This window comes from Drosophila miranda, assembly GCF_003369915.1.
Source record: "Drosophila miranda strain MSH22 chromosome Y unlocalized genomic scaffold, D.miranda_PacBio2.1 Contig_Y2_pilon, whole genome shotgun sequence".
NCBI lineage: Eukaryota > Metazoa > Arthropoda > Insecta > Diptera > Drosophilidae > Drosophila > Drosophila miranda.
Window position 1 is genome coordinate 34,527,264 of NW_022881614.1, and position 27,932 is coordinate 34,555,195.

Here is a 27,932-nt window from a genome sequence, read left to right on the forward strand (position 1 = left end):
AATTCTACGTTTTTGGTTTTCTCATATCTTTAAAATTGTGGATGCCACAGATTTTCGTCCTTTGTGTGGGCGGAAGTGGGCGGGGCGAAGTTTTGAAATATTTTTGTAGCAGTGACATATCACAGAAGTCTGGATCCAAAACATCGTTACTCTTGCCAATATAGTCTTTGAGCACTAGGCGCTGAAGGGAACGGACAGACGGACGGACGGACAGACGGACAGACGGACAGACGGACAGACAGACAGACAGACAGGGCCCAATCGACTCGGCTATTGATGCTGATCAAGAATATTTATACTGTATGGGGTCGGAAACGATTCCTTCTGGACGTTACACACATCCACTTTTACCACAAATCTAATATACCCCAATACTCATTTTGAGTATCGGGTATAATAAATGTGAGAACTTGTATAAAATAATTGTAAAGAGAAGCCCAAAACGAATGAGAACCGATTATTGTATAGCACCACCAGCAAAATGAACAATATTTAATGTTATCGATGCAATATAGAAACTTATTATTATTATTATTATTGTGTATGTAAAGAATAAAATGTAGTGCCTAAAAGAAAACACCATCGCGTCGCCAGTTGATCTTTAACAATTAGCATTATGTATTTTTAACATCGTTTTTCATTTTCAATAACAACACGAAAACTTAGTTCACTAACGTTGCTGCTGTTTGGGAATGTCTTTGCCTAGAGCTAGTGATGTGTGTCCTTGTATATCCATCTGTTGCTGTTGTTCCTGAATCGTCATATGTAAGTCCTTAACCTGAGTAGCAGTTAGCAGTTGCGTGCGTGGAATCGGTCTTAGGTATCCTGAACCAAGTCGTTGTAGCGTTTCGGTGTGGTGGCCGACAGCTGTCGGGCATTCATATCGGAGCTCTAGAAAATCAGAGAGTTTCATAAGGCCAACGAATATTGATCCTAAGGGCAGGCAGTAGGGTGTTCTAAATGAAACAAAACCGGCCATATAGTTCGGTTGTGGTTTGATTCCAAGCAGTCTTATAGATTTTTTAAGAAACCATATATATACCGCCACCGATTGGAAAAGTTCTAAAAGAAATAAATCATTAGAGAGCTGAAAAATAAATAGAGTATAGGTAAACTAAAAAACGAAATCAGATTAAAACAAATCAAAGCAGACAAAGGCTTTAGTTCGGAACAAGTTGTTATTAAGGGAAATAATGAAAGACGGGAGTTAATTAAGATGGGACAAATGCATGTGAACTGCGGAATAGTTTCCAGAAATGCCATTTCCGGATAGTCTATTATATTCGGAAACCTTCTTACAATAATCTCAAATATAATCAAAATGAAACCATAATATCATACAGCTATCCTATGGTGGCTAGGGGCTGCATCTTTTACTCCATAATAAACCAAAAACGAGGGGGAACGTTGTGAGTTGCTGCGGACACCGCAACTCTGCGGTTATACCCGATACTAAGTCAGTATGGCTCTCCTCCGGCAGACGCCGCTAATATTAAACGACACGACAAAGAGTGCGTGCGAGAGAGACAGAAAATCAGTCTGAGCGTGACGTCGGGCGCTGCGTAGCCAGTGCAAATTGATTTGTTCCTTCTGGGTATAAAAATGATCCGATCTGATCCAGATTCAGCAATCTGATAGATATGGTCATTATCTATGATTCTGCGTTTTTAGTTTTCTCGAGTGTGAAATATTGTGGATGCAACAGATTTTCGTCTTTTGTGTGGGCGGAAGGGGGTGGGGCGAAATTTTGAGATATACGTTTTATAGTGAGATCTAACAAGAGTGCGGATACCAAATTTGGTTACTCTAGCCTTAATAGTCTCTGAGATTTTTGAATATCCCCAGATTTTCGTCCTTTGCGGGGGCGGAAGGGGGTGTGGCGAAATTTTGAAACAAACTCGTCTCGGTCCGATATATTAGGAGTGTGGATACCAAATTTGGTTTCATCACTTAATATCATAGCTCGCAAACGACGGTCAACACTTTTTCCCTTTGCTGTCTCGTCACTTACAAAACCGAAAAAGACCACGCAGAAGCGGTCTCTCACTGAGCAGAACACTTTATGTCTCTTCGCTTGTGTTATGTGTTTCGGGTTTTCGGTTGACCCCGACACACGATCGGGTCTCACAATAACAACTTAGAGAGACACTTTGGTCAAGCGCTCGCAGCAAAAGTGTCTTTAGATGAGCAGAACCCAAAAAGTGTCTGAGTAAAGTGTTTTTAGTTTTTATACCCGATACTGAAAATAAATATTGGGGTATATTAGATTTGTGGTAAAAGTGGATGTGTGTAACGTCCAGAGGGAATCGTTTCCGACCCCATAAAGTATATATATTCTTGATCAGCATCAATAGCCGAGTCGATTGAGCCATGTCTGTCTGTCCGTCTGTCCGTCCGTCCGTCTGTCCGTCTGTCCGGCCCTATCAGCGCCTAGTGCTCAAAGACTATAAGAGCTAGAGCAACGATGTTTCGGATCCAGACTTCTGTGATATGTCCTGCTACAAAAATATTTCAAAACTTTTCCCCGCCCACTTCCGCCCCCACAAAGGGCGAAAATCTGTGGCATCCACAATTTTAAAGATACAAGAAAACCAAAAACGCAGAATCGTAGAGAATGACCATTTTTTTTAGAATGCAGAATCTGAATTGGATCGTATTATTATTATAGCCAGCCAAACAATTTCATTTTTTCTCGCCCTGTCTCTCTCTAACACACACGTAGCATAGGCGGCTTTGCTTAGAGTAAAACATTAGCGCCTAGATCTCAGAGACTATAAAAGCTAGAGCAACCAAATTTGGTATCCACACTCCTAATATATCGGACCGAGACGAGTTTATTTCAAAATTTCGCCACACCCCCTTCCGCCCCCGCAAAGGATGCAAATCTGGCGATATTCACAAATCTCAGAGACTATTAAGGCTAGACTAACCAAATTAAGTATCCGCACTCATGTTAGATCTCACTATAAAACGTATATCTCAAAATTTCGCCCCCCCCCCTTCCGCCCCCACAAAGGACGAAAATCTGTTGCATCCACAATATTGAGGATACGAGAAAACTAGAAACGCAGAATCATAGATAATGACCATATCTATCAGATTGCTTAATCTGGATCAGATCAGATAAATTTTATAGCCAAGAGGAACAAATCAATTTGCAGTGGCTACGCAGCGCCCGACGTCACGCTCATACTGATTTTCTGTCTCTCTCGCACGCACTCTTTGTTGTGTCTTTTAATATTAGCGGCGTCTGCCGGAGGAGAGCCATACTGACTTAGTATCGGGTATAACCGTAGAGTTGCGGTGTCCGCAGCAACTCACAACGTTCCCCCTCTTTTTTTTCGTGTTTATGTTTATTTATTCATGTTTTTCGCATCTTTTTATACCCGATACTCAAAATATAATATACCCCAATACTCGGGTATATTAGATTTGTGGTAAAAGTGGATGTGTGTAACGTCCAGAAGGAATCGTTTCCGACCCCATAAAGTATATATATTCTTGATCAGCATCAATAGCCGAGTCGATTGAGCCCTGTCTGTCTGTCCGTCTGTCCGTCCGTCCGTCCGTCTGTCCGTCTGTCCGTCCGTCCGTCCGTCCGTCCGTCCGTCCGTCCGTCCGTCCGTCCGTCCGTCCGTCCCCTTCAGCGCCTAGTGCTCAAAGACTATAAGAGCTAGAGCAACGATGTTTTGGATCAAGACTTCTGTGATATGTCACTGCTACAAAAATATTTCAAAACTTCGCCCCGCCCACTTCCGCCCCCACAAAGGACGAAAATCTGTGGCATCCACATTTTTAAAGATACGATAAAACCAAAAACGCAGAATCGGTGAGGATGACCATATCTTCTACAGTGCAAAATCTGAACCAGATCGTATAATGATTATAGCCAGAATCAAGAAAACAATTTCATTCTTTCTCGCTCTGTCTCTCTCTAACACACAGGTTTCATGGTCGGTTTTGTCAATTGCAAAATATGAGTTCAAGGATCTCAGAACCTATAAGAGCCAGAGCAACCAAATTTGGTATCCACACTCCTGTGATATCGGACCTTGACCGTTTCGTGTCCAAATTTCGCCACACCCCCTTCCGCCCCCGCAAAGGACGAAAGTCTGGGGCATCCACAAATCTCAGAGACTATTAAGGCTAGAGTAATCAAATTTGGTATCCGCACTTCTGTTAGATCTCACTATAAAACGTATATCTCAGAATTTCGCCCCACCCCCTTCCGCCCCCACAAAGGACGAAAATCTGTTGCATCCACAATATTGCAGATTCGAGAAAACTAAAAATGCAGAATCATAGATAATGACCATATCTATCAGATTGCTGAATCTGGATCAGATCGGATCATTTTTGTAGCCAAAAGCAAGAAATCAATTTTCAGTGGCTACGCAGCGCCCGACGTCACGCTCAGACTGATTTTCTGTCTCTCTCGTACGCACTCTTTGTCGTGTGGTTCAATATTAGCGGCGTCTGCCGCAGGAGAGCCATACTGACTTAGTATCGGGTATAACTGTAGAGTTGCGGTGTCCGCAGCAACTCACAACGTTCCCCCTCGTTGGTTATGTTATTGTAATATTTATACTTATTTGCGAATTTTCTGCAAACTCAAGAGACATGGATATGGATGTATGTATATACATATGTATGTATATATTTTGTATTAATACGAATTTAGCTTAACCACTAACAATGAGTTAATATTTTCCGCACTTAAAGATCAACGTTTTTCATTCAAAATATAATGAAGTGCTGAAAAGGCTCTTTCGACCGATACCTGAGTGGCCGGTGTAGCCAGCACCACCTGTGCGAGCGAATTCAAGTGTGGTGATCTTAGCTTCATGTCGTTAAAAAGCTGCAATATATCGGCATTTAATGGTAAACGGCCATTGTTCATAGCAAAGTTCTCCACATCAGTAAAAATTTTGGAAAGTTGTTCAGGAACAGGCTCATTTTGGGTTTGGGACAGTGTCTGACACAATTCACGAAGGCAAGTGATCGTTGCCACAGCCACCACACGTACAAGCACGCATACATAGGCAAAAGACACTTTTTTCGTTCGCTCGCGACACGATGCTCAGTGAAAAACAGGAACAAAAGAGAAGTGAAAAAATCGGTCTTTGCTTGAGCGAAGAGCAAGTTGAGCAAAAACAGATTTGATCGGGTCTTTTCAGTCCCTTTTCTCAATGTGTTCGTCAATGAGAGGTTTTTATCAGACACGCCGAAAGTGTCAACAGTTATTTGCGAGCTATGCTTAATATATAAATTTAAATAGTGTGCTCAAAAAGAGAAATGTATTGTGTAGTTTGTTATTGCATGCAGTTTTTGGGCTCTAGCCCAATCGTCGCCTCGAAAAACAAACAGAACTTGGGCCCCGCTTCGGAGTGTTTCAAATGTTTGTGGAATGTCAAATGTTAAATAACAAAAACTGATTAAAAGTTTAAAATTACAATTGGGGAAGAGGTGGGGGCGTGGTTGGTGTGGTACATACAAACAAAAGTCGTATTTAACATTAACATTAACATACAGAAAAAATATACACTTTTCACTTGATAGGGTCTGGGATTGGAGGCGATTGCGGGTGCTTGCTGGGTTCGGTTCGGTTCGGTTTGGTTTTGATTGGACTGGATTGATGCGGGATGGGGGCAAACTCTTTACACAGCCAGGCGGTTTCTTTTGGCATTCTCACGCGCCTACTGGCTGACGACGGCGCTCGTCTTCTTTTTAGTGTATTTTACCTGATTAGACCAGTCGCCCGTAGGCACCGTGGCGCGATAGAACTTGGAGCTCGTCTTGTTGAAGATGGGCAGCAGCTCGTTGGCCTCATCGGACAGAGCCTGACAATAAAATACAGAATTTTTAAGTGTACATTCAACAAGTACCAGGATCCTGTAAAGACCTTTAGGTAGATTATGGCATCCGTGCCGAAGCCCTCGCACGAGAGCAGCACTATGTCGCCATGGAAGTAGCGAGCGTAGAGCCGTGATATAGGCAGACCGTACCCATAGCCGGCCAAAGGAACCGTGTGCAGATCCGACTTGGATGGCTGCGGAGCCGTGCTGTACATGTACTTGAAAAGCTGGTCAGTTTGGGAGCGGGGAATGCCGCCACCCTGATCGGAGATCTTCACGCAGATGTCTTCCTGGCCGCGGCAGATGGCCACCTTGAGGGGCGGCAGGGTGTCGCAGTTGTCATTATTGTGGTGCTCCACCACAGCTCTCATGGAGTTCTTGAAGAGTTCGAAGAGCATGTAATACAAATGCGAGGGCACGTAGACAGTGCGGATGGGCAGGTTGCCCTCTGGCTCGCGGCAATACTCCTGGATTTCCAACGCTGGGCTCGTCAGATAATATTGATCACAGAGGAAGCGGGCGTTCTCATACGCATCGCGCACCACGTCCGACAGGTCACAGTCTGGGTCCAGGCAGCCGATGTGCCGACCACCCGAGTGGGGATTCGCTCCAAAGAGCAGAGCTGCGGAAACGGATGGATATGGCTGAGTGGATCGATCATCTTGAGGGAGACCTCGACTACTCACTGTGCTGATTGATCAGCATCCGGATGCTGATGCGCGACATGTACAGCCGATCTAGAAAGTACTGTATGGAGCTCTCGGTGGGCGCATCTACCGTGCCGCCCTCGTTCTCCTTCATTTCAATGACGCCCTGGGCCATCGTCTGCACCACGTCGTTGTGCCGATTCCTAATGAGATCCAGATGATGCACAAACCTGTAAAAGCCAGTCGGGCCATTAAAATCATTGCCAGCATCGATTCGAAGCTCTGTTGACTCACTTGTGCAAATTGTCGTGTGTGGGATCGGCCTTCTCGTACTCCAGCACCTCCTCGAAGCTCTTCACGTACCAAGAGCTCACCTCGCTGACGGATCTGGTGTGCAGCAGATTGTCCGGCAGCAGGGCAATCTCCTTCATGATGTTGGCCAATCGCACCGGCAGCTCCTTTCGCAGAAATATGTACGACTTTTTCTCGCAGGCATTTTGACCTAATTTCGAGAGTAAACAAGAATAGCGATTAGAAATGGGAGATCTATATTAGTTAGTTTTTATACCCGATACTCAAAATGAGTATTGGGGTATATTAGATTTGTGGTAAAAGTGGATGTGTTTAAAGTCCAGAAGGAATCGTTTCCGACCCCATAAAGTATATATATTCTTGATCAGCATCAATAGCCGAGTCGATTGAGCCCTGTCTGTCTGTCCGTCCGTCCGTCTGTCCGTCTGTCCGTCCCCTTCAGCGCCTAGTGCTCAAAGACTATAAGAGCTAGAGCAACGATGTTTTGGATCCAGACTTCTGTGATATGTCACTGCTACAAAAATATTTTAAAACTTCGCCCCGCCCACTTCCGCCCCCACAAAGGACGAAAATCTGTGGCATCCACAATTTTAAAGATATGAGAAAACCAAAAACGTAGAATTGTAGAGAATGACCATATCCTTAAGACTGCGGAATCTGAATTGGATCGTATTATTATTATAGCCAGCATCAAGAAAACAATTTCATTTTTTCTCGCCCTGTCTCTCTCTAACACACACGTAGCATAGGCGGCTTTGCTTAGAGTAAAACATTAGCGCCTAGATCTCAGAGACTACAAAAGCTAGAGCAACCAAATTTGGTATACACACTCCTAATATATCGGACCGAGACGAGTTTGTTTCAAAATTTCGCCACACCCCTTTCCGCCCCCGCAAAGGACGAAAATCCGGGGATATTCACAAATCTCAAATTCAAAGACTATTAACGCTAGAGTAACCAAATTTGGTATCCGCACTCCTGTTAGATCTTACTATAAAACGTGTATCTCAAAATTTCGCCCCACCCCCTTCCGCCCACACAAAGGACGAAAATCTGTTGCATCCACAATATTGCACATTCGAGAAAACTAAAAACGCAGAATCATAGATAATGACCATATCTATCAGATTGCTGAATCTGGATCAGATCAGATCATTTTTATAGCCAATAGGAAAAAATCAATTTGCAGTGGCTACGCAGCGCCCGACGTCACGCTCAGACTGATTTCCTGTCTCTCTCGCACGCACTCTTTGTCGTGTCGTTTAATATTAGCGGCGTCTGCCGGAGGAGAGCCATACTGACTTAGTATCGGGTATAACCGTAGAGTTGCGGTGTCCGCAGCAACTCACAACGCAGCATCAATAGCCGAGTCGATTGAGCCCTGTCTGTCTGTCCGTCTGTCCGTCCGTCCGTCTGTCCGTCTGTCCGTCCCCTTCAGCGCCTAGTGCTCAAAGACTATAAGAGCTAGAGCAACGATGTTTTGGATCCAGACTTCTGTGATATGTCACTGCTACAAAAATATTTCAAAACTTCGCCCCGCCCACTTCCGCCCCACAAAGGACGAAAATCTGTGGCATCCACAATTTTAAAGATATGAGAACACCAAAAACGTAGAATTGTAGAGAATGACCATATCTTTAAGACTGCGGAATCTGAATTGGATCGTATTATTATTATAGCCAGCATCAAGAAAACAATTTCATTTTTTCTCGCCCTGTCTCTCTCTAACACACACGTAGCATAGGCGGCTTTGCTTAGAGTAAAACATTAGCGCCTAGATCTCAGAGACTACAAAACCTAGAGCAACCAAATTTGGTATCCACACTCCTAATATATCGGACCGAGACGAGTTTCTTTCAAAATTTCGCCACACCCCTTTCCGCCCCCGCAAAGGACGAAAATCCGGGGATATTCACAAATCTCAAATTCAAAGACTATTAACGCTAGAGTAACCAAATTTGGTATCCGCACTCCTGTTAGATCTTACTATAAAACGTGTATCTCAAAATTTCGCCCCACCCCCTTCCGCCCACACAAAGGACGAAAATCTGTTGCATCCACAATATTGCACATTCGAGAAAACTAAAAACGCAGAATCATAGATAATGACCATATCTATCAGATTGCTGAATCTGGATCAGATCAGATCATTTTTATAGCCAATAGGAACAAATCAATTTGCAGTGGCTACGCAGCGCCCGACGTCACGCTCAGACTGATTTCCTGTCTCTCTCGCACGCACTCTTTGTCGTGCCGTTTAATATTAGCGGCGTCTGCCGGAGGAGAGCCATACTGACTTAGTATCGGGTATAACCGTAGAGTTGCGGTGTCCGCAGCAACTCACAACGCAGCATCAATAGCCGAGTCGATTGAGCCCTGTCTGTCTGTCCGTCTGTCCGTCCGTCCGTCTGTCCGTCTGTCCGTCCCCTTCAGCGCCTAGTGCTCAAAGACTATAAGAGCTAGAGCAACGATGTTTTGGATCCAGACTTCTGTGATATGTCACTGCTACAAAAATATTTCAAAACTTCGCCCCGCCCACTTCCGCCCCCACAAAGGACGAAAATCTGTGGCATCCACAATTTTAAAGATATGAGAAAACCAAAAACGTAGAATTGTAGAGAATGACCATATCTTTAAGACTGCGGAATCTGAATTGGATCGTATTATTATTATAGCCAGCATCAAGAAAACAATTTCATTTTTTCTCGCCCTGTCTCTTTTTAACACACACGTAGCATAGGCTTAGAGTAAAACATTAGCACCTAGATCTCAGAGACTACAAAAGCTAGAGCAACCAAATTTGGTATCCACACTCCTAATATATCGGACCGAGACGAGTTTGTTTCAAAATTTCGCCACACCCCCTTCCGCCCCCGCAAAGGACGAAAATCTGGGGATATTCAAAAATCTCAGAGACTATTAAGGCTAGAGTAACCAAATTTGGTATCCGCTTTCCTGTTAGATCTTACTATAAACGTGTATCTCAAAATTTCGCCCCACCCCCTTCCGCCCACACAAAGGACGAAAATCTGTTGCATCCACAATATTGCACATTCGTGAGTTGCAGCGGACACCGCAACTCTACGGTTATACCCGATACTAAGTCAGTATGGCTCTCCTCCGGCAGACGCCGCCAATATTGAACGACACGACAAAGAGTGCGTGCGAGAGAGACAGAAAATCAGTCTGAGCGTGACCTCGGGGGCTGCGTAGCCAGTGCAAATTGATTTGTTCCTTTTGGCTATAAAAATCATCTGATCTGATCCAGATTCAGCAATCTGATAGATATGATCATTATCTATGATTCTGCGTTTTTAGTTTTCTCGTATCTTCAATATTGTGGATGAAACAAATTTTCGTCCTTTCTGGGGGCGGAAGGGGGTGGGGCGAAATTTTGAGATATACGTTTTAAAGTGAGATCTAACAGGAGTGCGGATACCAAATTTGGTTACTCTAGCCTTAATAGTCTCTGAGATTTGTGAATATCCCCAGATTTTCATCCGTTGCGGGGGCGGAAGGGGGTGTGGCGAAATTTTGAAACAAACTCGTCTCGGTCCGATATATTAGGAGTGTGGATACCAAATTTGGTTGCTCTAGCTTTTATAGTCTCTGAGATCTAGGCGCTAATGTTTTACTCTAAGCAAAGCCGGCTATGCTACGTGTGTGTTAGAGAGAGACAGGGCGAGAAAAAATGAAATTATTTTCTTGATTCTGGCTACAATAATAATACGATCTTATTCAAATTCTGCAGTCTAAAAGATATGGTCATTCTCTACGACTCTGCGTTTTTGGTTTTCTCGTATCTTTAAAAATGTGGATGCCACAGTTTTTCGTCCTTTGTGGGGGCGGAAGTGGGCGGGGCGAAGTTTTGAAATATTTTTGTAGCAGTGACATATCACAGAAGTCTGGATCCAAAACATCGTTGCTCTAGCTCTTATAGTCTTTGAGCACTAGGCGCTGAAGGGGACGGACAGACGGACAGACGGACGGACGGAAACGATTCCTTCTGGACGTTACACACATCCACTTTTACCACAAATCAAATATACCCCAATACTCATTTTGAGTATCGGGTATAATGAATGCTATGAAAGGCACTCCAGCTGCTGGCTCTGACGCAGTGTGAATGTGCGCATGTGTGTGTCAGTGTGTTCGAGCGCTTTCTGGGCTCGACGACGGGGGCGGGAGCGGGGGCCGAGTTGAATTGAACAGAACTGAGCATTCAATTGTTTGAGCTGCTCTCTACTAAGCCCGCACCCCCGGGAACAATCAACAGTTTGCTGGGACGGAAAACAACTGCTTAATTGAAAATTCAATTGGTCATTAGATAACGGGAAGGTTGCGCAGTTTAGCCGCGTAGCGTCAGTCTTCTGAGAGAGAAATCATTTTTGGAGATAATCGAACAAAATTTATCTTAATTGTGCTTCTGTAAGCTCTAAAAGTATAAGTCTACGAGTATAAGTGAAGTTTTATATTTATTCCGTGCTATAGGGGCAATCTACCGATTGATACTCTTTTGAGGGCATTTTCCACCTCCAATACACATTTTCTATTTGAGAGCCAGTAGCTTATCGATTATGCAATGGCGGAAAGGGAAATCGGATAAGATCAAAGCAGAACGTGTCAAACTATAGCCTGTACAAATCACATTGAATAATTCATATTTAATCAGACTCACCAAAGTCCATAAACTGTTTGATGGATAGCGGCGATGGGTTGAAGTCCGAGTAGAAGTCGAGCATTTTGATCAGGCTCGCCATCGAGGACGAGGCGGCCGAGAGGCGTACCGGGAACAGGCGCATATCGTGTGTGTTGTTGCTTCGCGGGGGGGGGGGGGGGGGGGGGGGGGGGGGGGGGGGGGGGGTGAGTGTTTACTGGTTGTCGGTTGCGGGGGGCGCGTAGTCCGATTACGCTGTTGTGGGTGTTTACCGGTCTTCGCTTATCTTTAAAAACTTTGTTGTTGCCCCAATGTGGTCGAAAGCACTGTAGACCACCGAGCGTGTGTGAGAGTGTTCGTGTTTCTGTGCGTGGGAGGGAAGCCGGTATGTAGGCGCAATGTCCTTTCGCTCACCTTCACCTCACCGTAGGACGTTGACCGGCAAAAAATTCACTTTCCTCTCTCTCTCTCTCTCTCTCTCTCTCACAACAGCTGGCAATGTCTTGCGGTACTTCCTCTGCTTGGTTCAATAAATCAATGGAGAGCTTTAGCCCAAGACGGTGCAAAATGGTGGAAAAATATTTGTTTAAACGCAATGATGTGTGCCAGTGTAAGCTGCTAATATAGTAGCTGCGGCTTTCCTGCTGATGGCTTTTGATGGCTGTGGGGGGGCGTCGTCTTTGTTGCTGCTGATGCGCCATAAAAGTAATTATAAGCGCGGGATGCGGAGAGATGTTTTGTACGGTATTTGCAATGTTTATTGTGCGACGCGCGTATTGAAGACTTCTCACACGATTGACTATTTTGTCTAGACCTGGGCTACAGCTGGGCCCCAACGTTGTGATATGATTCGAGCCCCACACGTTAAACCTGTGTGACCGCGGATTTATCGGAAATATACCAAAATATACCGTCTCATTTTAAAAATATACCGTAAATATACTGACGAATTCAAGTTCTATTTTACATATTCCGATTTTGATCTTCCGTCGAATATTACTAGCTGTATAAAACATTTAGCCATGCCCACATAATTATATCCGATTAATTAACATATTTTCAACTTGACTGGCTTATTTTAAACACTTGCTTTTATTGCATTTTGCGTAAAAAGAGGTTTTAGCGAAATAAGACATTTAAGACATTTAGCCATGCCCACATAATTATATCCGATTAATTAACATATTTTCAACTTGACTGGCTTATTTTAAACACTTGCTTTTATTGCATTTTGCGTAAAAAGAGGTTTTAGCGAAATAAGTCAAACAAAAAACAAGTAGCGAAATAGATCAATCAAAACAAACGGAAAAGGAAATTCGTTCATATTGCTCAATTTTGATATTCCATTGAATAATGCTGACTAACTAAATCTCTCAGCAATGCCCACATAGTTTTATCCCATTGATGAATAAATTTTCTACAAGATTGGATAGTTTTTAATCCTTGCTTTCATTTTATTTATTGTAAAAAAAGGTTTAAACGAAAAAGTTCAACAAAAAAACAGTCGCTATGTTGCGTGTAAGCCTTAGTATAGGTCTTTGTATACCCTATTTTGTTAATTTTATATGAAGGTATAAATATTATATGAAGATAAAACGTAACTAATAAAGACCTTTTCTCAAATTGACATTTTTAGACATATTCATGTATATGATGAGTGTCTTATACATATATCTCGATTCTGATACTGAGTAAATCAAATGAATCTGTTGATGTAGATTCACTTGATTCTGGTGATTGTCAATATGACAATCGTATGCTGAAAATGTTATGTATGTATGCTACCGGTTCATGTACCAGTAACAAATGGTCGCCGCAATCGGTACTTGAACAAATTGGGCTTCGGAGATGTGAATACGTCAGAGTTTTCTTTCGTACTGATTTTATTTGGTAAAATGCAAGGTTTATATACAATTTCTATGAGTATGATTGTTTACTTAGGATCTTAGGTATGTTTAATTAGCTCTGAGTATCATATTGCTAGGGAAATGTGTTATCTCTATTTAGGACTAAGCAATTACTACAAATCCAACAGTGGAATATTCCAAGGGTCATATTTATGACGGTCACAATGGTTATCATGCAGATGGTGTGTGATTTGACCACATGCAGGTCATCCAGAATGTGTTTTATGATAGTGCCGTAAATATCTTAACAGTGTATGTACACAAATGCATGCAGCTGTCCGTTGTATATTTATTTAGGTCAGTAGTGCATGTCACATATTTATATTTAGAGCATATTATCGTTTATTTCTTTAGGTGGCTGGGAAATCTTAACCTATTTATGGTTAGCTATTTGTCTAGGTCTAATCGTACAATTTTGTACTTTCGTTGAAATCGTACATCCTCCCGGCCGTTGAACATAGTATGCTCAACCATCATCAATATTGATTGTGAACGGATGCCTTGGTGCGTTTTCTTCACTAGCTGATGAGCTAAGTGTATGTCTCTGCTGAGAAGGGAGTCTTGTTGTGTACCACCTTTTAACCAGATGAATCATTACAATGATCATGATGAAGAGCAGTGCAATGTAGATGGCAATATGATGATGATCAATGGTTTCAAGATTGTGGGGTAACTTGAAACCTTTAGGTGGTAGCAGATTCGTTTCCATTTGATACAGCTCCTCGTAGTTCAGTTTTTCATTGTTCCTTGAAACCTTCTTTGTAGAACGTTCAGTTGATGTTTCGTTGAGATCACTATCTCCAAACCGAGCGTATGATAACTGCAGAGTAGTTTCCAATGTGCTCTGACTTGTGACAGTCATTAGCGAATTCCGAATGATGCATCCAGGTTCGGCGATCAATATTCCTGAGTGTTGTAGCTTAATATCCGAAATGCCATCTGCACATACCGCTGATAGCTTTAATGATGACTTTGTTGCAAAAATCCATCGATTTCTTTTATGCATGCTCAACCATAAAAATGATTTTTTTGTGTTGACTAGGTGACATGAAGAGTCCGTTTTGTTGTGAAACATTTGTAATTCACAACTTGTTTCGGCTGAGAACATTGTTTGTTTATTATAGCAAACAAAGTCATTGTTTGCTCTTTGATGACAGTTTTTGAATTCAGTCTCTGATAGTTCAACGAATTCGTCTCGGTGACTATTGATTGCCATATATGGTGTTTTTATTTCAAACATGCTTATCCCATTTTTATTTGGCACCGGAATCGCTGTCAATTTGTATATTTCCAGTTCGTTTATTGAGACTAATGGAAATGTAACCTTGATAATTGCATGATCCTCTATTATAGTGCCTTCTGCTTTCATCATCTGGTACACCATGAGCATATTGTCGGGAGTTACTGGAAGTGCTTGTCCTGGCCTTAAATGATCCCGTATCTGCTCCAGTTGTTCCTTAAGTTGTCGGGGGATATTAGCATAGGGCTAATTGTATTGTGTCGGATATCTGTCAGGACATTGATGATCTCTGCTTGCATTCGTTGAAGATTTGCAGATAATAGAGTCAACTGAGTAGACAACGTAGTGTACCATTGAAAGGCGCTAAAATGATCAGCCCTTCCCTTTGACTCGGTGATGAAATCCTCAATTCGACTTAATCGTTTGGAATTTGAGATTTCATCCCGTTTTATCACATTGATTGTAGAGTCAATCAATGATGTTTGATTTTTAAGCAAGGTTAATAGGTGATCTTCGTTATCCTTAACCTTTGCTATAGTTTCCGACATTTCTCGGGCATATGTTGAATCTAATACGCCAAATAGACTGCTTGCGATGTTTCCAATGATGTCCAGCGGTGCCCTTTGCCTCCGTGTTCTTGCTATTAGTGTATTTTCAGCTTGCAGGTCCTCTTCTATATGTTTGAAGTGCTGATACATACTGGTGCATGCGTCTACTAGTTGAAGTTGTGTGCATAGATGTCCAATTTTTGTAGTCCCCATGGTGAATGTGTTCATGTCTTTCCAATAGGGCTTTAAATTGTAATAGACAATGATGGTCCAATCAGTTGTCGCAAGTTGGCTGGTTCCTACTCTTTCAAAGTATATACCCGGTTTTGATCCAAACTGGGTTATGTTGATTGACTGTGCCATCGCTAACGGTACCAGCAACAACATTACAAACATTGTCATGGTTAACGACAATTTATTCGGCTGTGTCCTTTTCCTAGGCTGTCTGTCCTCGGATGATTCTTCGTTTTCTGATGGATCATCTATCGGATGTTTATGTGTGGGTTCCTCTTCGTTGAATAGTGGAGCTACATGTTGGATCTCTCGTTTGAAAATCCCCTTTGCCGTTTTTACTTCCACCACTCGTACAAAATTGTCCTTGCCATGAAACAATCGAATGATTCTTCCTAGTGGCCATTGTAATACTGGTGTATTGTCTTCCTTTAGTATTACTAATGTTCCTTCCTTAATGTTAGCCGAAGACTTCCTCCACTTTTGACGCTGTTGCAACTGCTGAAGATATTCATTGGACCATTGTGTCCAGAATGAGTGCTTCAACTTTGACACTGCTTGCCATCGATTTCCTAGCGTCTTTGGCTGCTGGGATGGCTCACTGTCAGCTTGTGCGGTTAACGGCTCTCCTATCAGGAAATGCCCTGGCGTTAGTGCTGTTACGTCGTTTGGGTTGTCAGATATCGGTGTTAATGGTCGAGAGTTTAGTATGGCCTCTATTTCGACTATAACCGTTTCTAACTCCTCATAAGTTAGATTTGCCGTCGTCACATTTTTTAAGAGGAGATGTTTGGCAGATTTTACTGCAGCTTCCCATAAGCCGCCGAAGTGTGGTGCGCGAGGAGGTATAAATTTAAACTGTACCCCTTTGTTGTTGCACTCTTGTACAATATGTTCTTTTGCCTTTTCCGAGAATATGGCTTCTTCTAATTCTTGAAGTTTGTTCCTGGCTCCTACGAAATTCGTAGCATTGTCGCAATGGAGCACTTGACATTTTCCTCGACGAGAGATGAACCGCCGAAGTGCCGCTAAAAATGCTTCTGTGGTGAGATCACTGACAAGCTCCAGATGTACTGCTTTAGTCGCGAAACAACAAAATATAGCTATGTACGCTGTATTAGGCTTCTTTCCTCGAATTTTATAGTGGATTTTGAATGGTCCACAGTAGTCAACACCAGAATTGAGGAATGGCCGTGCTTGGGTGACTCGAAGAGGTGGCAGATTTCCCATGATTTGTTCTAGTAGCTTAGGCTTGGCTCTAGTGCATTTCACGCAGTTCTGCACAATACTTCTGGCCATGTTTTTTCCTTTGAGTATCCAGTACTGTTGTCGTGATGCTGTCAGCAATGCCTGGGGGCCGCAATGCATGTTTTCCTTGTGTATCTTACCAAGGATCAACTTCACAATTGGATCGTTGTAGGGCAGGAGCATTGGGTGTTTGGCGTCAAATGAAATGTTTGCCGCTTCCAGTCGACCACCTACTCGTAAGATTCCCTCCTGATCCATGAATGGTGTTAGAGAGTTAATCGAACTTCCCTTTTGTGTTTCCTTATGTTTTGTTAAATGACGTATGTCTTCTTTGAAGTCATTCTGTTGTATGTAACGAATGACAATTTTCTGAGCTTCTTTCATCTCATTGACTTGGACAGTCTTGCTTGTGTGCGTTTTCTTTCCTCGAAAACGCATCATGTAAGCTACTATTCTCAATAGCTTGTTGTATGAGTTGTTGTGCTTTATTTTGTAGATTAGGTCATCCTCCTGAGTGATAGTCATAATTGATGACTGACCAATCTTTTGGGGATTTGCACTGATCAACTCCTCTTTTGTAGCCACAAATGGTGGTGGCCATGTAGATGTTGGGCCGTGTAAAAATAGTGGTCCATAAAACCACATGCTATGTTTTATGAACTTCGTCGCCGTCATTCCTCTGGAGAGTACATCTGCTGCATTATTTTCGGATGAGACATGCCTCCACTGTCTTTGTATCGTCAATTCTTGAATCGTAGCTATTCTTGTAGCTACGAATTTGTCTCGGATGGATGACGAGCAGTTAATCCATGATAATACGATCCTTGAGTCAGACCAAAAGAAGGTTGATGCATCTTCCATTGATAACTCTTCCTTTACTTTTGCTGTCAATTGAGCACCTAACACCGCCGCTTTTAGTTCCAAACGGGGTAATGTTAATGCATTGATGGGCGCTAAATGTGATTTGGCACATAGCAATTGAATCGTTGCCCGCTTATCCTTATGTATTGCTCGGATATATACTGCAGCTCCAAATGCTTTCTCCGATGCGTCAACAAAGGTATGTATCTCTGATGATATCGGAATTTGTCCTTGGAATATATGACGTGGTACTTGTATGGAGTTTAATAATTTTAACTCCTCCCTGTACCTTTTCCATTCCTCCTGGAGATGAACTGGAAGCGCTTCTTTGTAGTCAAAACCTTCCTTTGTGAGATGCTGCATAAAGATTTTTGCTTTCATAACAACGGGTGAAAACAATCCAAGCGGATCGAAGATCCTAAAAATTTTGGATACGACATCTCTTCTGGATATTGTTTCCTTAGTGGCAATCTCCGTTTTTCCACAGAAATGGTCGGATTTAGGCATCCACGTTATTCCCAGGGTCTTCACGCTGCAGTCTTCATAAGTGGTATCCTCCAGTTGTACATTTGGAATCATGTCTTCCTTCCGAATGTTCTGTAGTTTTGTGCACCATTTTCTCAGCTTAAATCCAGAATTTTGTAGGAGTTGGTTAAGTTCCTTCTGTTTCTGGAGGGCCTCTGGTATGGAATCTGCTCCTGTTAAGCAATCATCCACATAGAAATCCTTTTCTAGTGCATCAGCTCCAGCCGGGTATTCTCTCTTGCCCTTTTGAGCAAGATATTGTAGGCATTTTGTGGCTAAATATGGAGCTGCCTTGGTTCCGTATGTTACAGTTTTGAGTCTGTAATATCTCAGATCCTCTGATGGATCATGTCGGCATACAAGTATTTGATAGTACTGGGCCTCAGGATTGACCCAGATCTGACGATACATTTTTTCGATGTCTGCCGTAAATACATATTTGTGCATCCGGAATCGAAGCAATATTGAAAATATCGAACTTTGCACAGTCGGACCTTTATGCATCAAATCGTTGAGTGCTTTGCCGGACGACGTAACAGCAGAAGCATCAAAGACAACTCTCAATTTTGTTGTAGAGCTGTCAGGTTTCATCACACAGTGATGTGGAATAAAATAACGTGATCGTGCTATTTCCTTAGTGTGCATTTCCTTCATATGCCAGTGCCAAGTGCCTCATATTCTTTCATGAATTGCACATAGCTTGCCTTGGTTTCCGGATCTCGTGACAGTCGTTTATCCAGGCAAAAAAGTCGACGTGTAGCCAAATCACGGCTCTCCCCTAGGGAAGAAGCATCTTCCAAAAATGGGAGTCTGACAATGAATTTCTTGTCACATGCCATTTGAATATTTTGAACAAAATATTGCTCACATCGCTTCTCTAGAATGCTCGGGAATGAATCCAATTCCCAAAACTTGGAGATTTGCTGATCCACCTTGTCCTCCTCAGTCAAAACTGCAAACGTGCTTTGGCTCTTTGACTCCTGTCTTAACTTGCCAGCCACTATCCAGCCTAGTTTCGTTTCCTGTAGCCGGGCAATCCTTTTCCAATTGATACATGCTTGTCTTGCATGATTTCGAAGTAATGTTCTGCTCCCAACAGTATGTCTATTCTTCCAGTCTTGCCAAAGTTGGGATCCGCCAAAGTGATATTTTTCGGAAGCTTCCAAAGAGACGTATCAATTGACTGTGCTGGTTGATCTGCCACTATGTGTGTCAATACTATTGTATATACTGTAACGGTCCGTTCTTTTCCCGTCTGATGCAGCTGATGCAAATCCGCCTCTCAGTCAGGCGCCTGACGCGTTCGCTCTCACTCGACTCCCTTGGCTTTGCGGCCCGAGGGTGCCTCACTCCCGGTGGGATGCGAGTCAAGCGTGGCACCGTTGGTTCAAGGTATTGGGGTCTTTGGCTCTTGGCTGCACGCTCGAGTCCGCCTCTCAATCCTCACACAACGTGTTCGCTTTCTAACGCTCTTTTCCCTTCGCTGGGTCTCACTCTTGTCGCTCACTGTGCACTTCACTCTTGCTAGCTCCGTTTGCTGACTGTCCCTTGTTCCTGGTCGCGGCCCTCCTCTTATAGGCTCGCTTCTGAGTCAGCGCCGCCGATGCCGCCTGGCGCTAACGGCACTTTCCGCCATGCGGTGCCCGTATTTTTCCATCGGCGTTCCTTCATTCCCTTGTCGCTTTCCAACGGGACCTGGCTGGTGGCGTGATCTCATGACCATATTTGGTCATGCGCTGGGCCACTGCCGGCCCGATCCCGTCATCCCGCGGCTCTCTCTCCAGGGGTCCTCCCCTCTCATCTTGGGTCCCCGGGAGAGCTCTCCTCGGGAATTCGCCGCCTCCGGATATCCCCGGATAACGGCCGTTAGCGCTTAACCCTGCACTGCCCCCTACGTGTGGGAATACCTTTCCTCACACTTCCCCCTTTCTTTTATTGGCGGAAAACCCCGGTTTTCCGCGTCCCAGGTTTGGGATGCTTCAAAAGCCCCGCGCGACCGGTGCGCGTGCTTTGTTCTCGACCCGGGTGCCCCCTGGCGCCCTCTTTCGGCTTCACGCCTTGCGGTGTTGCCGTACCTCTCCGATGAGCGCGATCGATTCGATTCCCCCTTACCAATAGTTCGCATAGGAGCTTTTTTTTTTTTTTTTTTGCCCCCGCGACCGTACCCTAGGTCGCTATTCTGACCTACTCGATATGACACAGCGCTGCCCTTACGCTCCACTCGATACAGCGTATGGTCGTTTCTGTGCTCTACTCGATATGTCGCAGCGTGCGTATTCTACTTCCGGATCGCGAATTCCTCAATGGACTGGAAACGTACTATTTTCTCGCGATGCCGGGTGTTTTCTTTGTTTACCTTGTGCGCGTCTGGTTTTTCCTACTACCCTTCGCTGGGCCGCCTGCTTTCCGCCGGCCCTCTGGATGCTTCGGGTCAGTTTTCCTCCCTCCTTCCGCCGCCTTCATTCAAGCTCCCCCGATTCCCCGCTGTTCCTCTGCTGCAAGGTAAGACCATGTTTTTTTTCTTAAAACACCCCTTTTTTTTGGTTTTTTTTTTCTTTTTTACTTGTTCTTGTTTTCAGTTACTTTCTTCTCCATTCTTCTTCTCTACTCTTCTTTTCTCCTCAATTCCTAGCCCGGAATACCTCCTGCCGGTCGGTGGACACCAATAGCCGGTACCGGACGCCCCCGTCGTTGACCAGACGCTTCACCTTCCTTGCGGTGGGTTTTATCCGCGCGAGAGAGCGCGTGACGACGGCCGGCCACTCCTCGCGGTTGACGGCTTGTCACCGTGAGTTGTCCGCCGACCTCGTCTGGGGCCACGATGCCTGGCGCTGGAGCTCGGGCCGGCGCGCCTCCGCCCGCTCCCCTGGGCACGACGCCTGTCGGCCCAGCTCCGGACGCTCGCCCTGGCCGGGTTCCGGCCATCGCCAAGGACCTCTCTCCCATGGCTCAGGTGAGTGTAGTTCCGCGGCCTCGTCCTTCTTCGCTTCCGCCGTTGCTCTTGCGCCGTCATCCGCTTCGCCGTCGGCCGCCACCTCGGCTTCGGGCACCGCCGCTGGGCCCTCCGCCGTCCGTGATGTTGGCGTGTTCGTCGTGCCCTCCGTCTCGACCTCTGCCGTCCTCCCGGGCGCCTCCTCGGGCACCTCTTCGGCGGTGGGTGCCACCGCTGGGCCTGTCGACTCCTGTGGCCGTGCCCGCCGCCTCGGGTCCCGCTCGTCACTGGCGCGTGGTGCCTCCTCCCACAGTCGAGCCTCCCTCGCTTCTTGCCCGGGCTGCTGGGGCGCGGGCCCAGAGGCCCACGATATGTGCAGCGTTTGCACGTGCCACATCATGCCGTCTCGCACCGCGGAGCGCACCTCCTGCGAGATGAACGGCCCGATGGCGGCTCCCTGTGGCCCGTGCCAGTGCTGCTGCTGCTGCTGATGCTGCTGCTGCTGATGCTGCTGCTGCTGACGCTGCTGCTGCTGATGCTGCTGACGCTGCTGCTGCTGATGCTGATGCTGCTGTTGCTGATGCTGCTGCTGCTGACGCTGCTGCTGCTGCTGACCCCCTTGACCGCGCGCGTCGTCAGCCGGCGGCCGACGCCGGAACAGCTCTTCCTCTGCCCCCGGTGACGGTGGGGCCTGCGGCCGTGGCTCCTCCTCGAACTCGACGTGTTCAGGGGGTGGCTGCCAGAGCTCCTCCTCCTCCACCTCGGCTCGTCGTAGCCTCTCCTGCCACTCCTCTTCGGGCGACTGGACTCGAGCCGCCTTCGGCGCTGGTGGGCACTCCGCCTCCTCCTCGTCGCTGGAGATCACCGCCAGCCCGCCGGCCCCGCCCTCCGCCCGCGTCGCCCTTGCCTTCTCCGCTTCCGCCCGCAGATGCGCCGTCTCCCCTCGCTCCGCTGCGTCGACCCGGCTAATGCACCGCCATTGGTGCGCGACGTCTCGCTCGTGGCGCTCCGCCTCCGCTTCTTGCGCCGCCTTTTCAGCCTCCTGCGTGGCCTTCAGCCTCTTTGCCAGCGTCAAGGCGTCCTCCCATACACGCCGTTGTCTCCGCAACTCCGCCGCCGCGGCCAGCGCGAACCGCCGGTGCCATTCCGCGAGGCGTCGTGCCTCAGCGGCCGCGTTATCTTCCGCGATGTCGGCCTGCGTTGCCTGCGGCTCTTTGACCGCGGTCTCGGTCGGCGTTGTCTGCGGCTCTTTGACCGCGGTTTCGGCCGGCGTTGGCTGCGGCTCCTCGACCTGTGGGTCTGTCGGCCGCTGATCCCCTCGCCGCGCCGTCGACCTCCCCCTTGTGCGTGCCGACGACTCCTCTTCCTTGGCCGTACGCGTCGAACGCGTGGACGCCCGCTTCGAGGCCCGCTCACTGGGCTCCTCCTTCCGCGTCTCCGTGCGCCCCCTCCTTCCTCCCTCAGGCCGCTCCTCGCGCTTACTGGGGTGGGGCTTCTCGCGCTTGTCGGTGCGGGGCTCTTCGTGCCTGCTGGTCCGGGGCTCCTCGCGCCTGCTGGTCCGGGGCTCCTCGCGCTTGCCGGTGCGGGACTCCTCGCGTCTGCTGGTCCGGTGCTCCTCGCGCTTGCCGGTGTGGGGCTCCTCGCGCTTGCTGGTGCGGGGCCCCTCCCGCTTGCTGGTGCGGGGCTCCTTGCTACTGCTGGTCCGGGGCTCCTCGCGCTTGGTGTGGGGCTCCTCGCGTCTGCTGGTCCGGGGCTCCTCGCGCTTCGCCTCGCGTGCGCGTTGTCTCCGTGGCGCCGGCTCCCAGCTTGTAGACAATAATAATAATCCCAAGACAATAAGCTTTAAAGTATCGTTGCAATAGGTTTAAAACAGAGACTAAATTGTTTTTACATTAATTGGAGCCTGGGATGACAAACATATTTGTGGAGATAATGTTTTTTATCCCCAATCGGCCGACTAATTATTTCGAATTAAATAAAACTCGGCGCAGAAATAAAATTACGATATGTTCTTTAATGCGTGACATCCAAATTGCAAGTGTGGCTTGCCTGCCCTTTGCATTGCCGCTCCGATCGCTAAGCGCAGCTTCGCTCGGCCGACGTCGGTAGGCAGACGCAAAGCGGAGATAGCGAAGAGCGAGCTGGCAGAGAGCGTTTAGCAGGGCAAGAAAGCGCAGAGCTTTAACAAACAAATGAGGGACATAGACATAAGTAACAAACAAAATAAGCGGCTGAGGGCCAAGAATTAGGTGCTATTTGGCAAGCAGCTAATCGGCTGGGTTCTGCTCCGAACAATATTCACAATTCTATAACATCCATTTCCCCCAGGGTATGTGTGCATGGGATGGGACTCATTGTTGTGAACCGGTTGTTACCGATTCATTCCCGAAAAATACCACTGATATACCGTAAATACACCATGAACAAGTTCCGACTCAAATGAACCTGGCGCAAAAGCTCTCGAATTCAGCAGCATGGTATAATTATTTAAGAGGTATGGCATCGGTGACATAATATTGTTACATTATGTTAATACTTAGGTCACCGCGCTGCTGTAGTTTTCGTAATTATATGCATTTCCATTTTTTCTTTTTTTTTTATTAATACACTTATAACATATAGTATAGTATAGATTTTGGTTATCGTCATTGAAATTATTCCAATTTAATTGCAATAATATTCAAAAAACAAATCGTTTTTCTCTGCTCACCAGATCTTAAGGAGATGCATAATTCGTTTTAAATTAAAGTTCAAGAACAAACGGTAATACAATTTGGATAGGATTCAATGCCCTCCCGCCTAACTATTTATACAAATCCTACAGCTGCAGCTGCCAGTCAGCCCAGCCCCTGCACCTGCTCGGATCATTCCATCCTCTCAATTCAAAATCTCGAGATACATTAAAACTAAGGAAAAGTGCATACAGGATGGGTTGGTTTAATAGATTCTTCTGGCCAGAGATGGAGATCGGGTTGGGTTGGGTTTGGTTTTGGTTGCAGCTTCCGCGCTCTGGTATGTGTATATAATTCTTCTCTGGCTAATTCATATGGATTTCATAGTCATCTGTGTATGTTTTATATGTTCGGGTTTCTTCGCGTACGCATGTACATATGTTTCGTCCTAAAGCTAGGTTTGTGTTAAGAAAAACAAAAAAAATCATAACAATTTTGTAAATATAAATGAAATACTTCGTACGTACATTCGTAGTAGTTTGTGTGTGTCGGAAGGGGGTCGCGTTGGGTTGGGTTGGGGTCGTTTGAGGAGGATAGCCCTGCGGACAACAATGGAACCGCAGGCTTCCAGAAAGACGCGAGAGGGAGAGACCGAGGGGGAAGGAGATAGCTTATACATAAATACACATGCACACACTTACACACACACACACACACTCACTGTTGTACCGCGTCTGTGGCAAGATATATACATCGGTATATATCAATATATGTACTGGGAATATATGTATATATATAACATTAAGTTTAGCATGCGCGTGATTATAAATTAGACATATATGTTTTTGCTCTAGTTGCCTGCCTTCCTCCCCTTCCGCACCTCTTCCTGCTCCTCCTCCTCCGCTCCCGCCTCAGTAGACAAAGCGATTCACATTCATGCCCAGGTCGTTGCCACCACAGCCGCCAGAGGGCGGTGGGGCACGATCATCCTCATCATCGCCGTTGCGCGTCACGAATCCATGCCCGTTGGTTCCGTTGCTGCCCTGGAAGCGCTGTGAGCGCACTTCCTCGCTGTACGCCCGATTGTCCTTCTTCACATAGTCGCGCAGTGGGCTCGGCAGCTCCTCCAGGGTGAGCGGTGGGACTTGGGGCACCGACACCATCTCGGACTCGTGCGAGCGGCCGCACATCTTGTAGAAGAGTATGTAGGGGGTGTTGGGCGAGGTGAGGTTGTGCAATTCCTCGGACTGAGAAGGGGTCACAAAGCTGTCGTTGAACTTGTACCAGTTCCTGGACTGGTCAGCGGCAAAGGTGAAGTAATGGCCGGAGTCCATGTGGTAGCCCGAATGCACCACGCCTGCGTACATCTCATAGTAAACTGCTGACTGCTCCTGCAGCGAATCGGTTGAGCATATCTTAACCACGAGCTGTGGAGGGCAAAGCAAGTTAGTGTACAGTTCTGCAGTCTCGTGGCAATTCCGCATGCCCATGCGTGTACTCACACTCTCATCGTGAAACACCTTGTGCATTAGCTTGGTGCGAAAATGGTACTTCTGATCGTACTTGAACTGCTTGAGGGTCAGGACGAGATTGCGTGGCGCCTCTGTCACCCCGATGCGGCGATCGGCATCGCAGAGCTTCTGGCAGCGGGGACAGAAGTACTGATTCTCCCCGTCCAGCTTCTCCGGCGAGCAGTAGTACTCGATCAGGTCCTGCACCGAATAATTGGTGGCACTGCAGTCGTCCTTGTCGTCCGGAAACGATAGCTGCAGCTCACGGAAGCTGTCCTCGTTGTGGCTCTCCCAGCTGCAGTCCGAACAATTGTACGTCGTCGACAGCTTGCCGGTGAACGTCTTGTCAATGGTTGACTTTGGCTTCTTTGGCTGCTGTTGCTGTGAGCTATTTGTGCCTTTGGTGGGTGTCGAAGTGGGCTTGTGACTGGCACTGGTGCTGCTGCCGGCGATCTCGCGGTCATGGCTGTTGGTATGACTGTAGGGTATGACTCCGCTTGACAGAATCTCATCGTTTAGCTCGCCCGGGGCATCGACGTCATTGCCATGCAGACTGTGGCCTACAACTTTGTTGAGCTCCTGCTCGTGCAGCAGGTCGAGCAAATAGCCTAGGAACTCGGAGCTGTCCTGCTGCAGACCCTGTGTGAAGCCCGTCGGCCTTGCGGCGTTCAACACGCGCGTTGGTGTCAGCTCACACCGCATCGAGTGGTGCATTAGGGCAATCTGTTGCTGCACCTTCAGCAGCAGCAAGGAATCGCTCTGGACCAGCAGTATCTGGCGGCTGAAACTGAGAGGGAAACAGATGATCAACAGAATCCCAGGGAACATAGATTTCTAGATGAACGATGAACTTACTCGCTGGTCATGGCCAGGGCCTGGAGTACGCTGTTCATGTAGCACGTGTTGCCGAGATTCACCAGTCCCACCCTTGCATTGCGTCGTCCCGCGGGCATGGCGTTCTCCTGCATGGCCCGGGCCATAGCCCCGCATTTTGGCGACGGCTCATACATCTGCATGGCAATCCTCACGGATGCATAGAGATCGCTGTTTTCGTTGAAACGCAGCATCAGGGCACTGGTTAGATCGACCAGCTGCTGCATGCACTGGCGAGTTTCCGCTCCGAATTCATCCGTGCTGTTGGACTGCTGCTTCAGAAAGTTCAGCACCTGGGGTACACGTGGCAATATCTACAGGAGAGGGTATGATAAAAGGAATTGTTTATCCGTGATCCGTGATCCATGATCCATGATCCATGAGGAGGGTGCATGACATTACCTTGCGGAATATTTCGGGTGTCTGATTGATGGTCGACAGCATGTGGAACACTATCGGAGCCGCCTTGGGGCGCATGGCGGGTAGTATTAGCGCTTTGAAGAGCTTTTCGATGGCGTCCAAGGAAATGTCGTCGAGGAGCACATGCTTGCCCTGATCGCGTAGGCCTGTCAACAGGGCCATGACCCACATATTGAGGTTCGGGCAGAAGTTGCAAACACAGATCCATTCGCACAGCAGGACCACCGTCTTGCGTATGCTCGAGTCGTGGACATTCGTGTCCAGCAGCGATTGCACAGCCTCACTGATGAGCGGAGGACTGAACAGCTGAAAGACAACGGCCACCGCATAGGAGGGGCCCGCCTCGCCGGACTTTGTGATCAGTTCGTAGACGACGCGAAGGAAGAACATGAGGTAGTTCTTCTCACTTGCACTGGCAAGGATGTTGCCCAAATTCACCGCCTCCTCCTTGAAGCGCAGGAGATCGTCGCTCTTACTGCCCGGCTTCATGCGCCCCAGCTCGATGATAATGCGCTCGTATACGCTCAGCATACTATGCCCCCTGTCCGACTGATCGAGGCTCTGCAGAGTGCTGAGCAGCGCCTGTATGTCTCGCTTGGTGACTGTGTTCAGTTGGCCGGCATCCTCGCTTGTCTCGCTGGGGCTGGTGCCATTCGTGTCCATGCTCTCGGCGCCGGCGGCGCCGCCACCATCGTCGATCTTTATGTTGTTGGCTGCTGGTTGCTTACCATTGGCTGGCATGGCGCCGTTTGAGGCACCGCCGGAGGCAGAGTTGACCCCATCGGTGGCTTCGTTGGGCTCGCTGTTGTTCTGCTTGACAGCCATGGCCGCGGCTGTGAACAGGAACCTCGTTTGGGCTTTTGTCCAGATGGATACCCGATTCGAATGCCTGGAGCAACTTCTCAGCCCCCAGCGGGCGTGGGGCTTCGGCTTCCGCTTTTTGCGTGCGCTGCGGCTGTTTTGAGGCCGTCGACACTCTGCGCGAAGTCTGCGCCGCGTGTCCTTGAACCTCTCGGCGTTACGTGTCGTTGTTACTGAGTGACCTTTCAACCACAACAAGCTCTCATCGAGTCGCCAAGAGTCCAATCGGCAGGTCCGAGCGGAGGAGCAACGCCTTAGGCGAACAGAAATGTCGTCTCTGCGGTTTGGGAGCTGGAAAACTTCAACGTCGCACAAATTGCCACTGTCACTGCTGATCGACGGCGCCTGCCCCAGACCGTGATGCACAAGAAATTTTGTAGACCGTGCAACATCCGAGTGAAGTGCCTGATAGACGCACTCGCTTCGCCTCGCTACTTTCTTTGCGGCCCGTTTTTGTTCCCGAATCGTTTTTCCTTTATATTGGATGGTAAGACGTTAGTTTAACGGCACACAAGTTTATGACGCTATTTTCTCCCGATTTAACTACAATTTGGATTAAGTTCTTTGTGACTTCGATAGTTTCACCCGTCTGATACTCAGAAATACCGTATGCCGATGACAAATCGAACTTA

The 27,932-nt window shown here is 46.9% G+C and overlaps 3 protein-coding genes across 6 annotated transcripts; all 3 read right to left on the reverse strand.

The window, feature by feature from the left end:
• Positions 1-594: 594 nt before the first annotated feature.
• On the reverse strand, positions 595-12,303 carry LOC117193401 (pyruvate dehydrogenase (acetyl-transferring) kinase, mitochondrial-like). 3 transcript variants are annotated; one of them, XM_033398151.1, is made up of 6 exons: positions 11,493-12,303; positions 6,797-7,004; positions 6,542-6,732; positions 5,903-6,477; positions 5,742-5,840; positions 595-1,087 (listed from the first exon to the last, which is right to left on the reverse strand). In XM_033398151.1, the coding sequence occupies exons 1-6, from the start codon at positions 11,614-11,616 to the stop codon at positions 671-673; spliced, it is 1,614 nt and encodes a 537-aa protein (XP_033254042.1). In that variant the 5' UTR covers positions 11,617-12,303; the 3' UTR covers positions 595-670. The 3 variants fall into 3 exon arrangements, with proteins under 3 accessions (XP_033254042.1, XP_033254043.1, XP_033254044.1); XM_033398152.1 differs by having other exon boundaries at positions 718-891; positions 11,493-11,616; XM_033398153.1 differs by having other exon boundaries at positions 943-1,062; positions 11,493-11,616.
• Positions 12,304-13,167: 864 nt separating this feature from the next.
• On the reverse strand, positions 13,168-23,693 carry LOC117193962 (proteoglycan 4-like). Its single transcript, XM_033398616.1, has 4 exons — positions 23,674-23,693; positions 21,925-22,660; positions 20,906-21,390; positions 13,168-13,177 (listed from the first exon to the last, which is right to left on the reverse strand). Exons 1-4 carry the CDS (start codon positions 23,691-23,693, stop codon positions 13,168-13,170), a joined length of 1,251 nt encoding a protein of 416 aa, XP_033254507.1.
• Positions 23,694-23,880: 187 nt separating this feature from the next.
• Positions 23,881-27,911, reverse strand: LOC117193078 (ubiquitin carboxyl-terminal hydrolase 38-like). 2 transcript variants are annotated; one of them, XR_004474505.1, is made up of 5 exons: positions 26,422-27,911; positions 26,002-26,333; positions 25,138-25,933; positions 24,163-25,062; positions 23,881-24,089 (listed from the first exon to the last, which is right to left on the reverse strand). XR_004474505.1 is itself a non-coding variant. In XM_033397805.1 (4 exons), exons 1-4 carry the CDS (start codon positions 27,262-27,264, stop codon positions 24,547-24,549), a joined length of 2,487 nt encoding a protein of 828 aa, XP_033253696.1. In that variant the 5' UTR covers positions 27,265-27,911; the 3' UTR covers positions 23,881-24,546. The 2 variants fall into 2 exon arrangements, 1 of the variants encoding a protein (XP_033253696.1); XM_033397805.1 differs by having other exon boundaries at positions 23,881-25,062.
• Between the last annotated feature and the right edge of the window lie 21 nt (positions 27,912-27,932).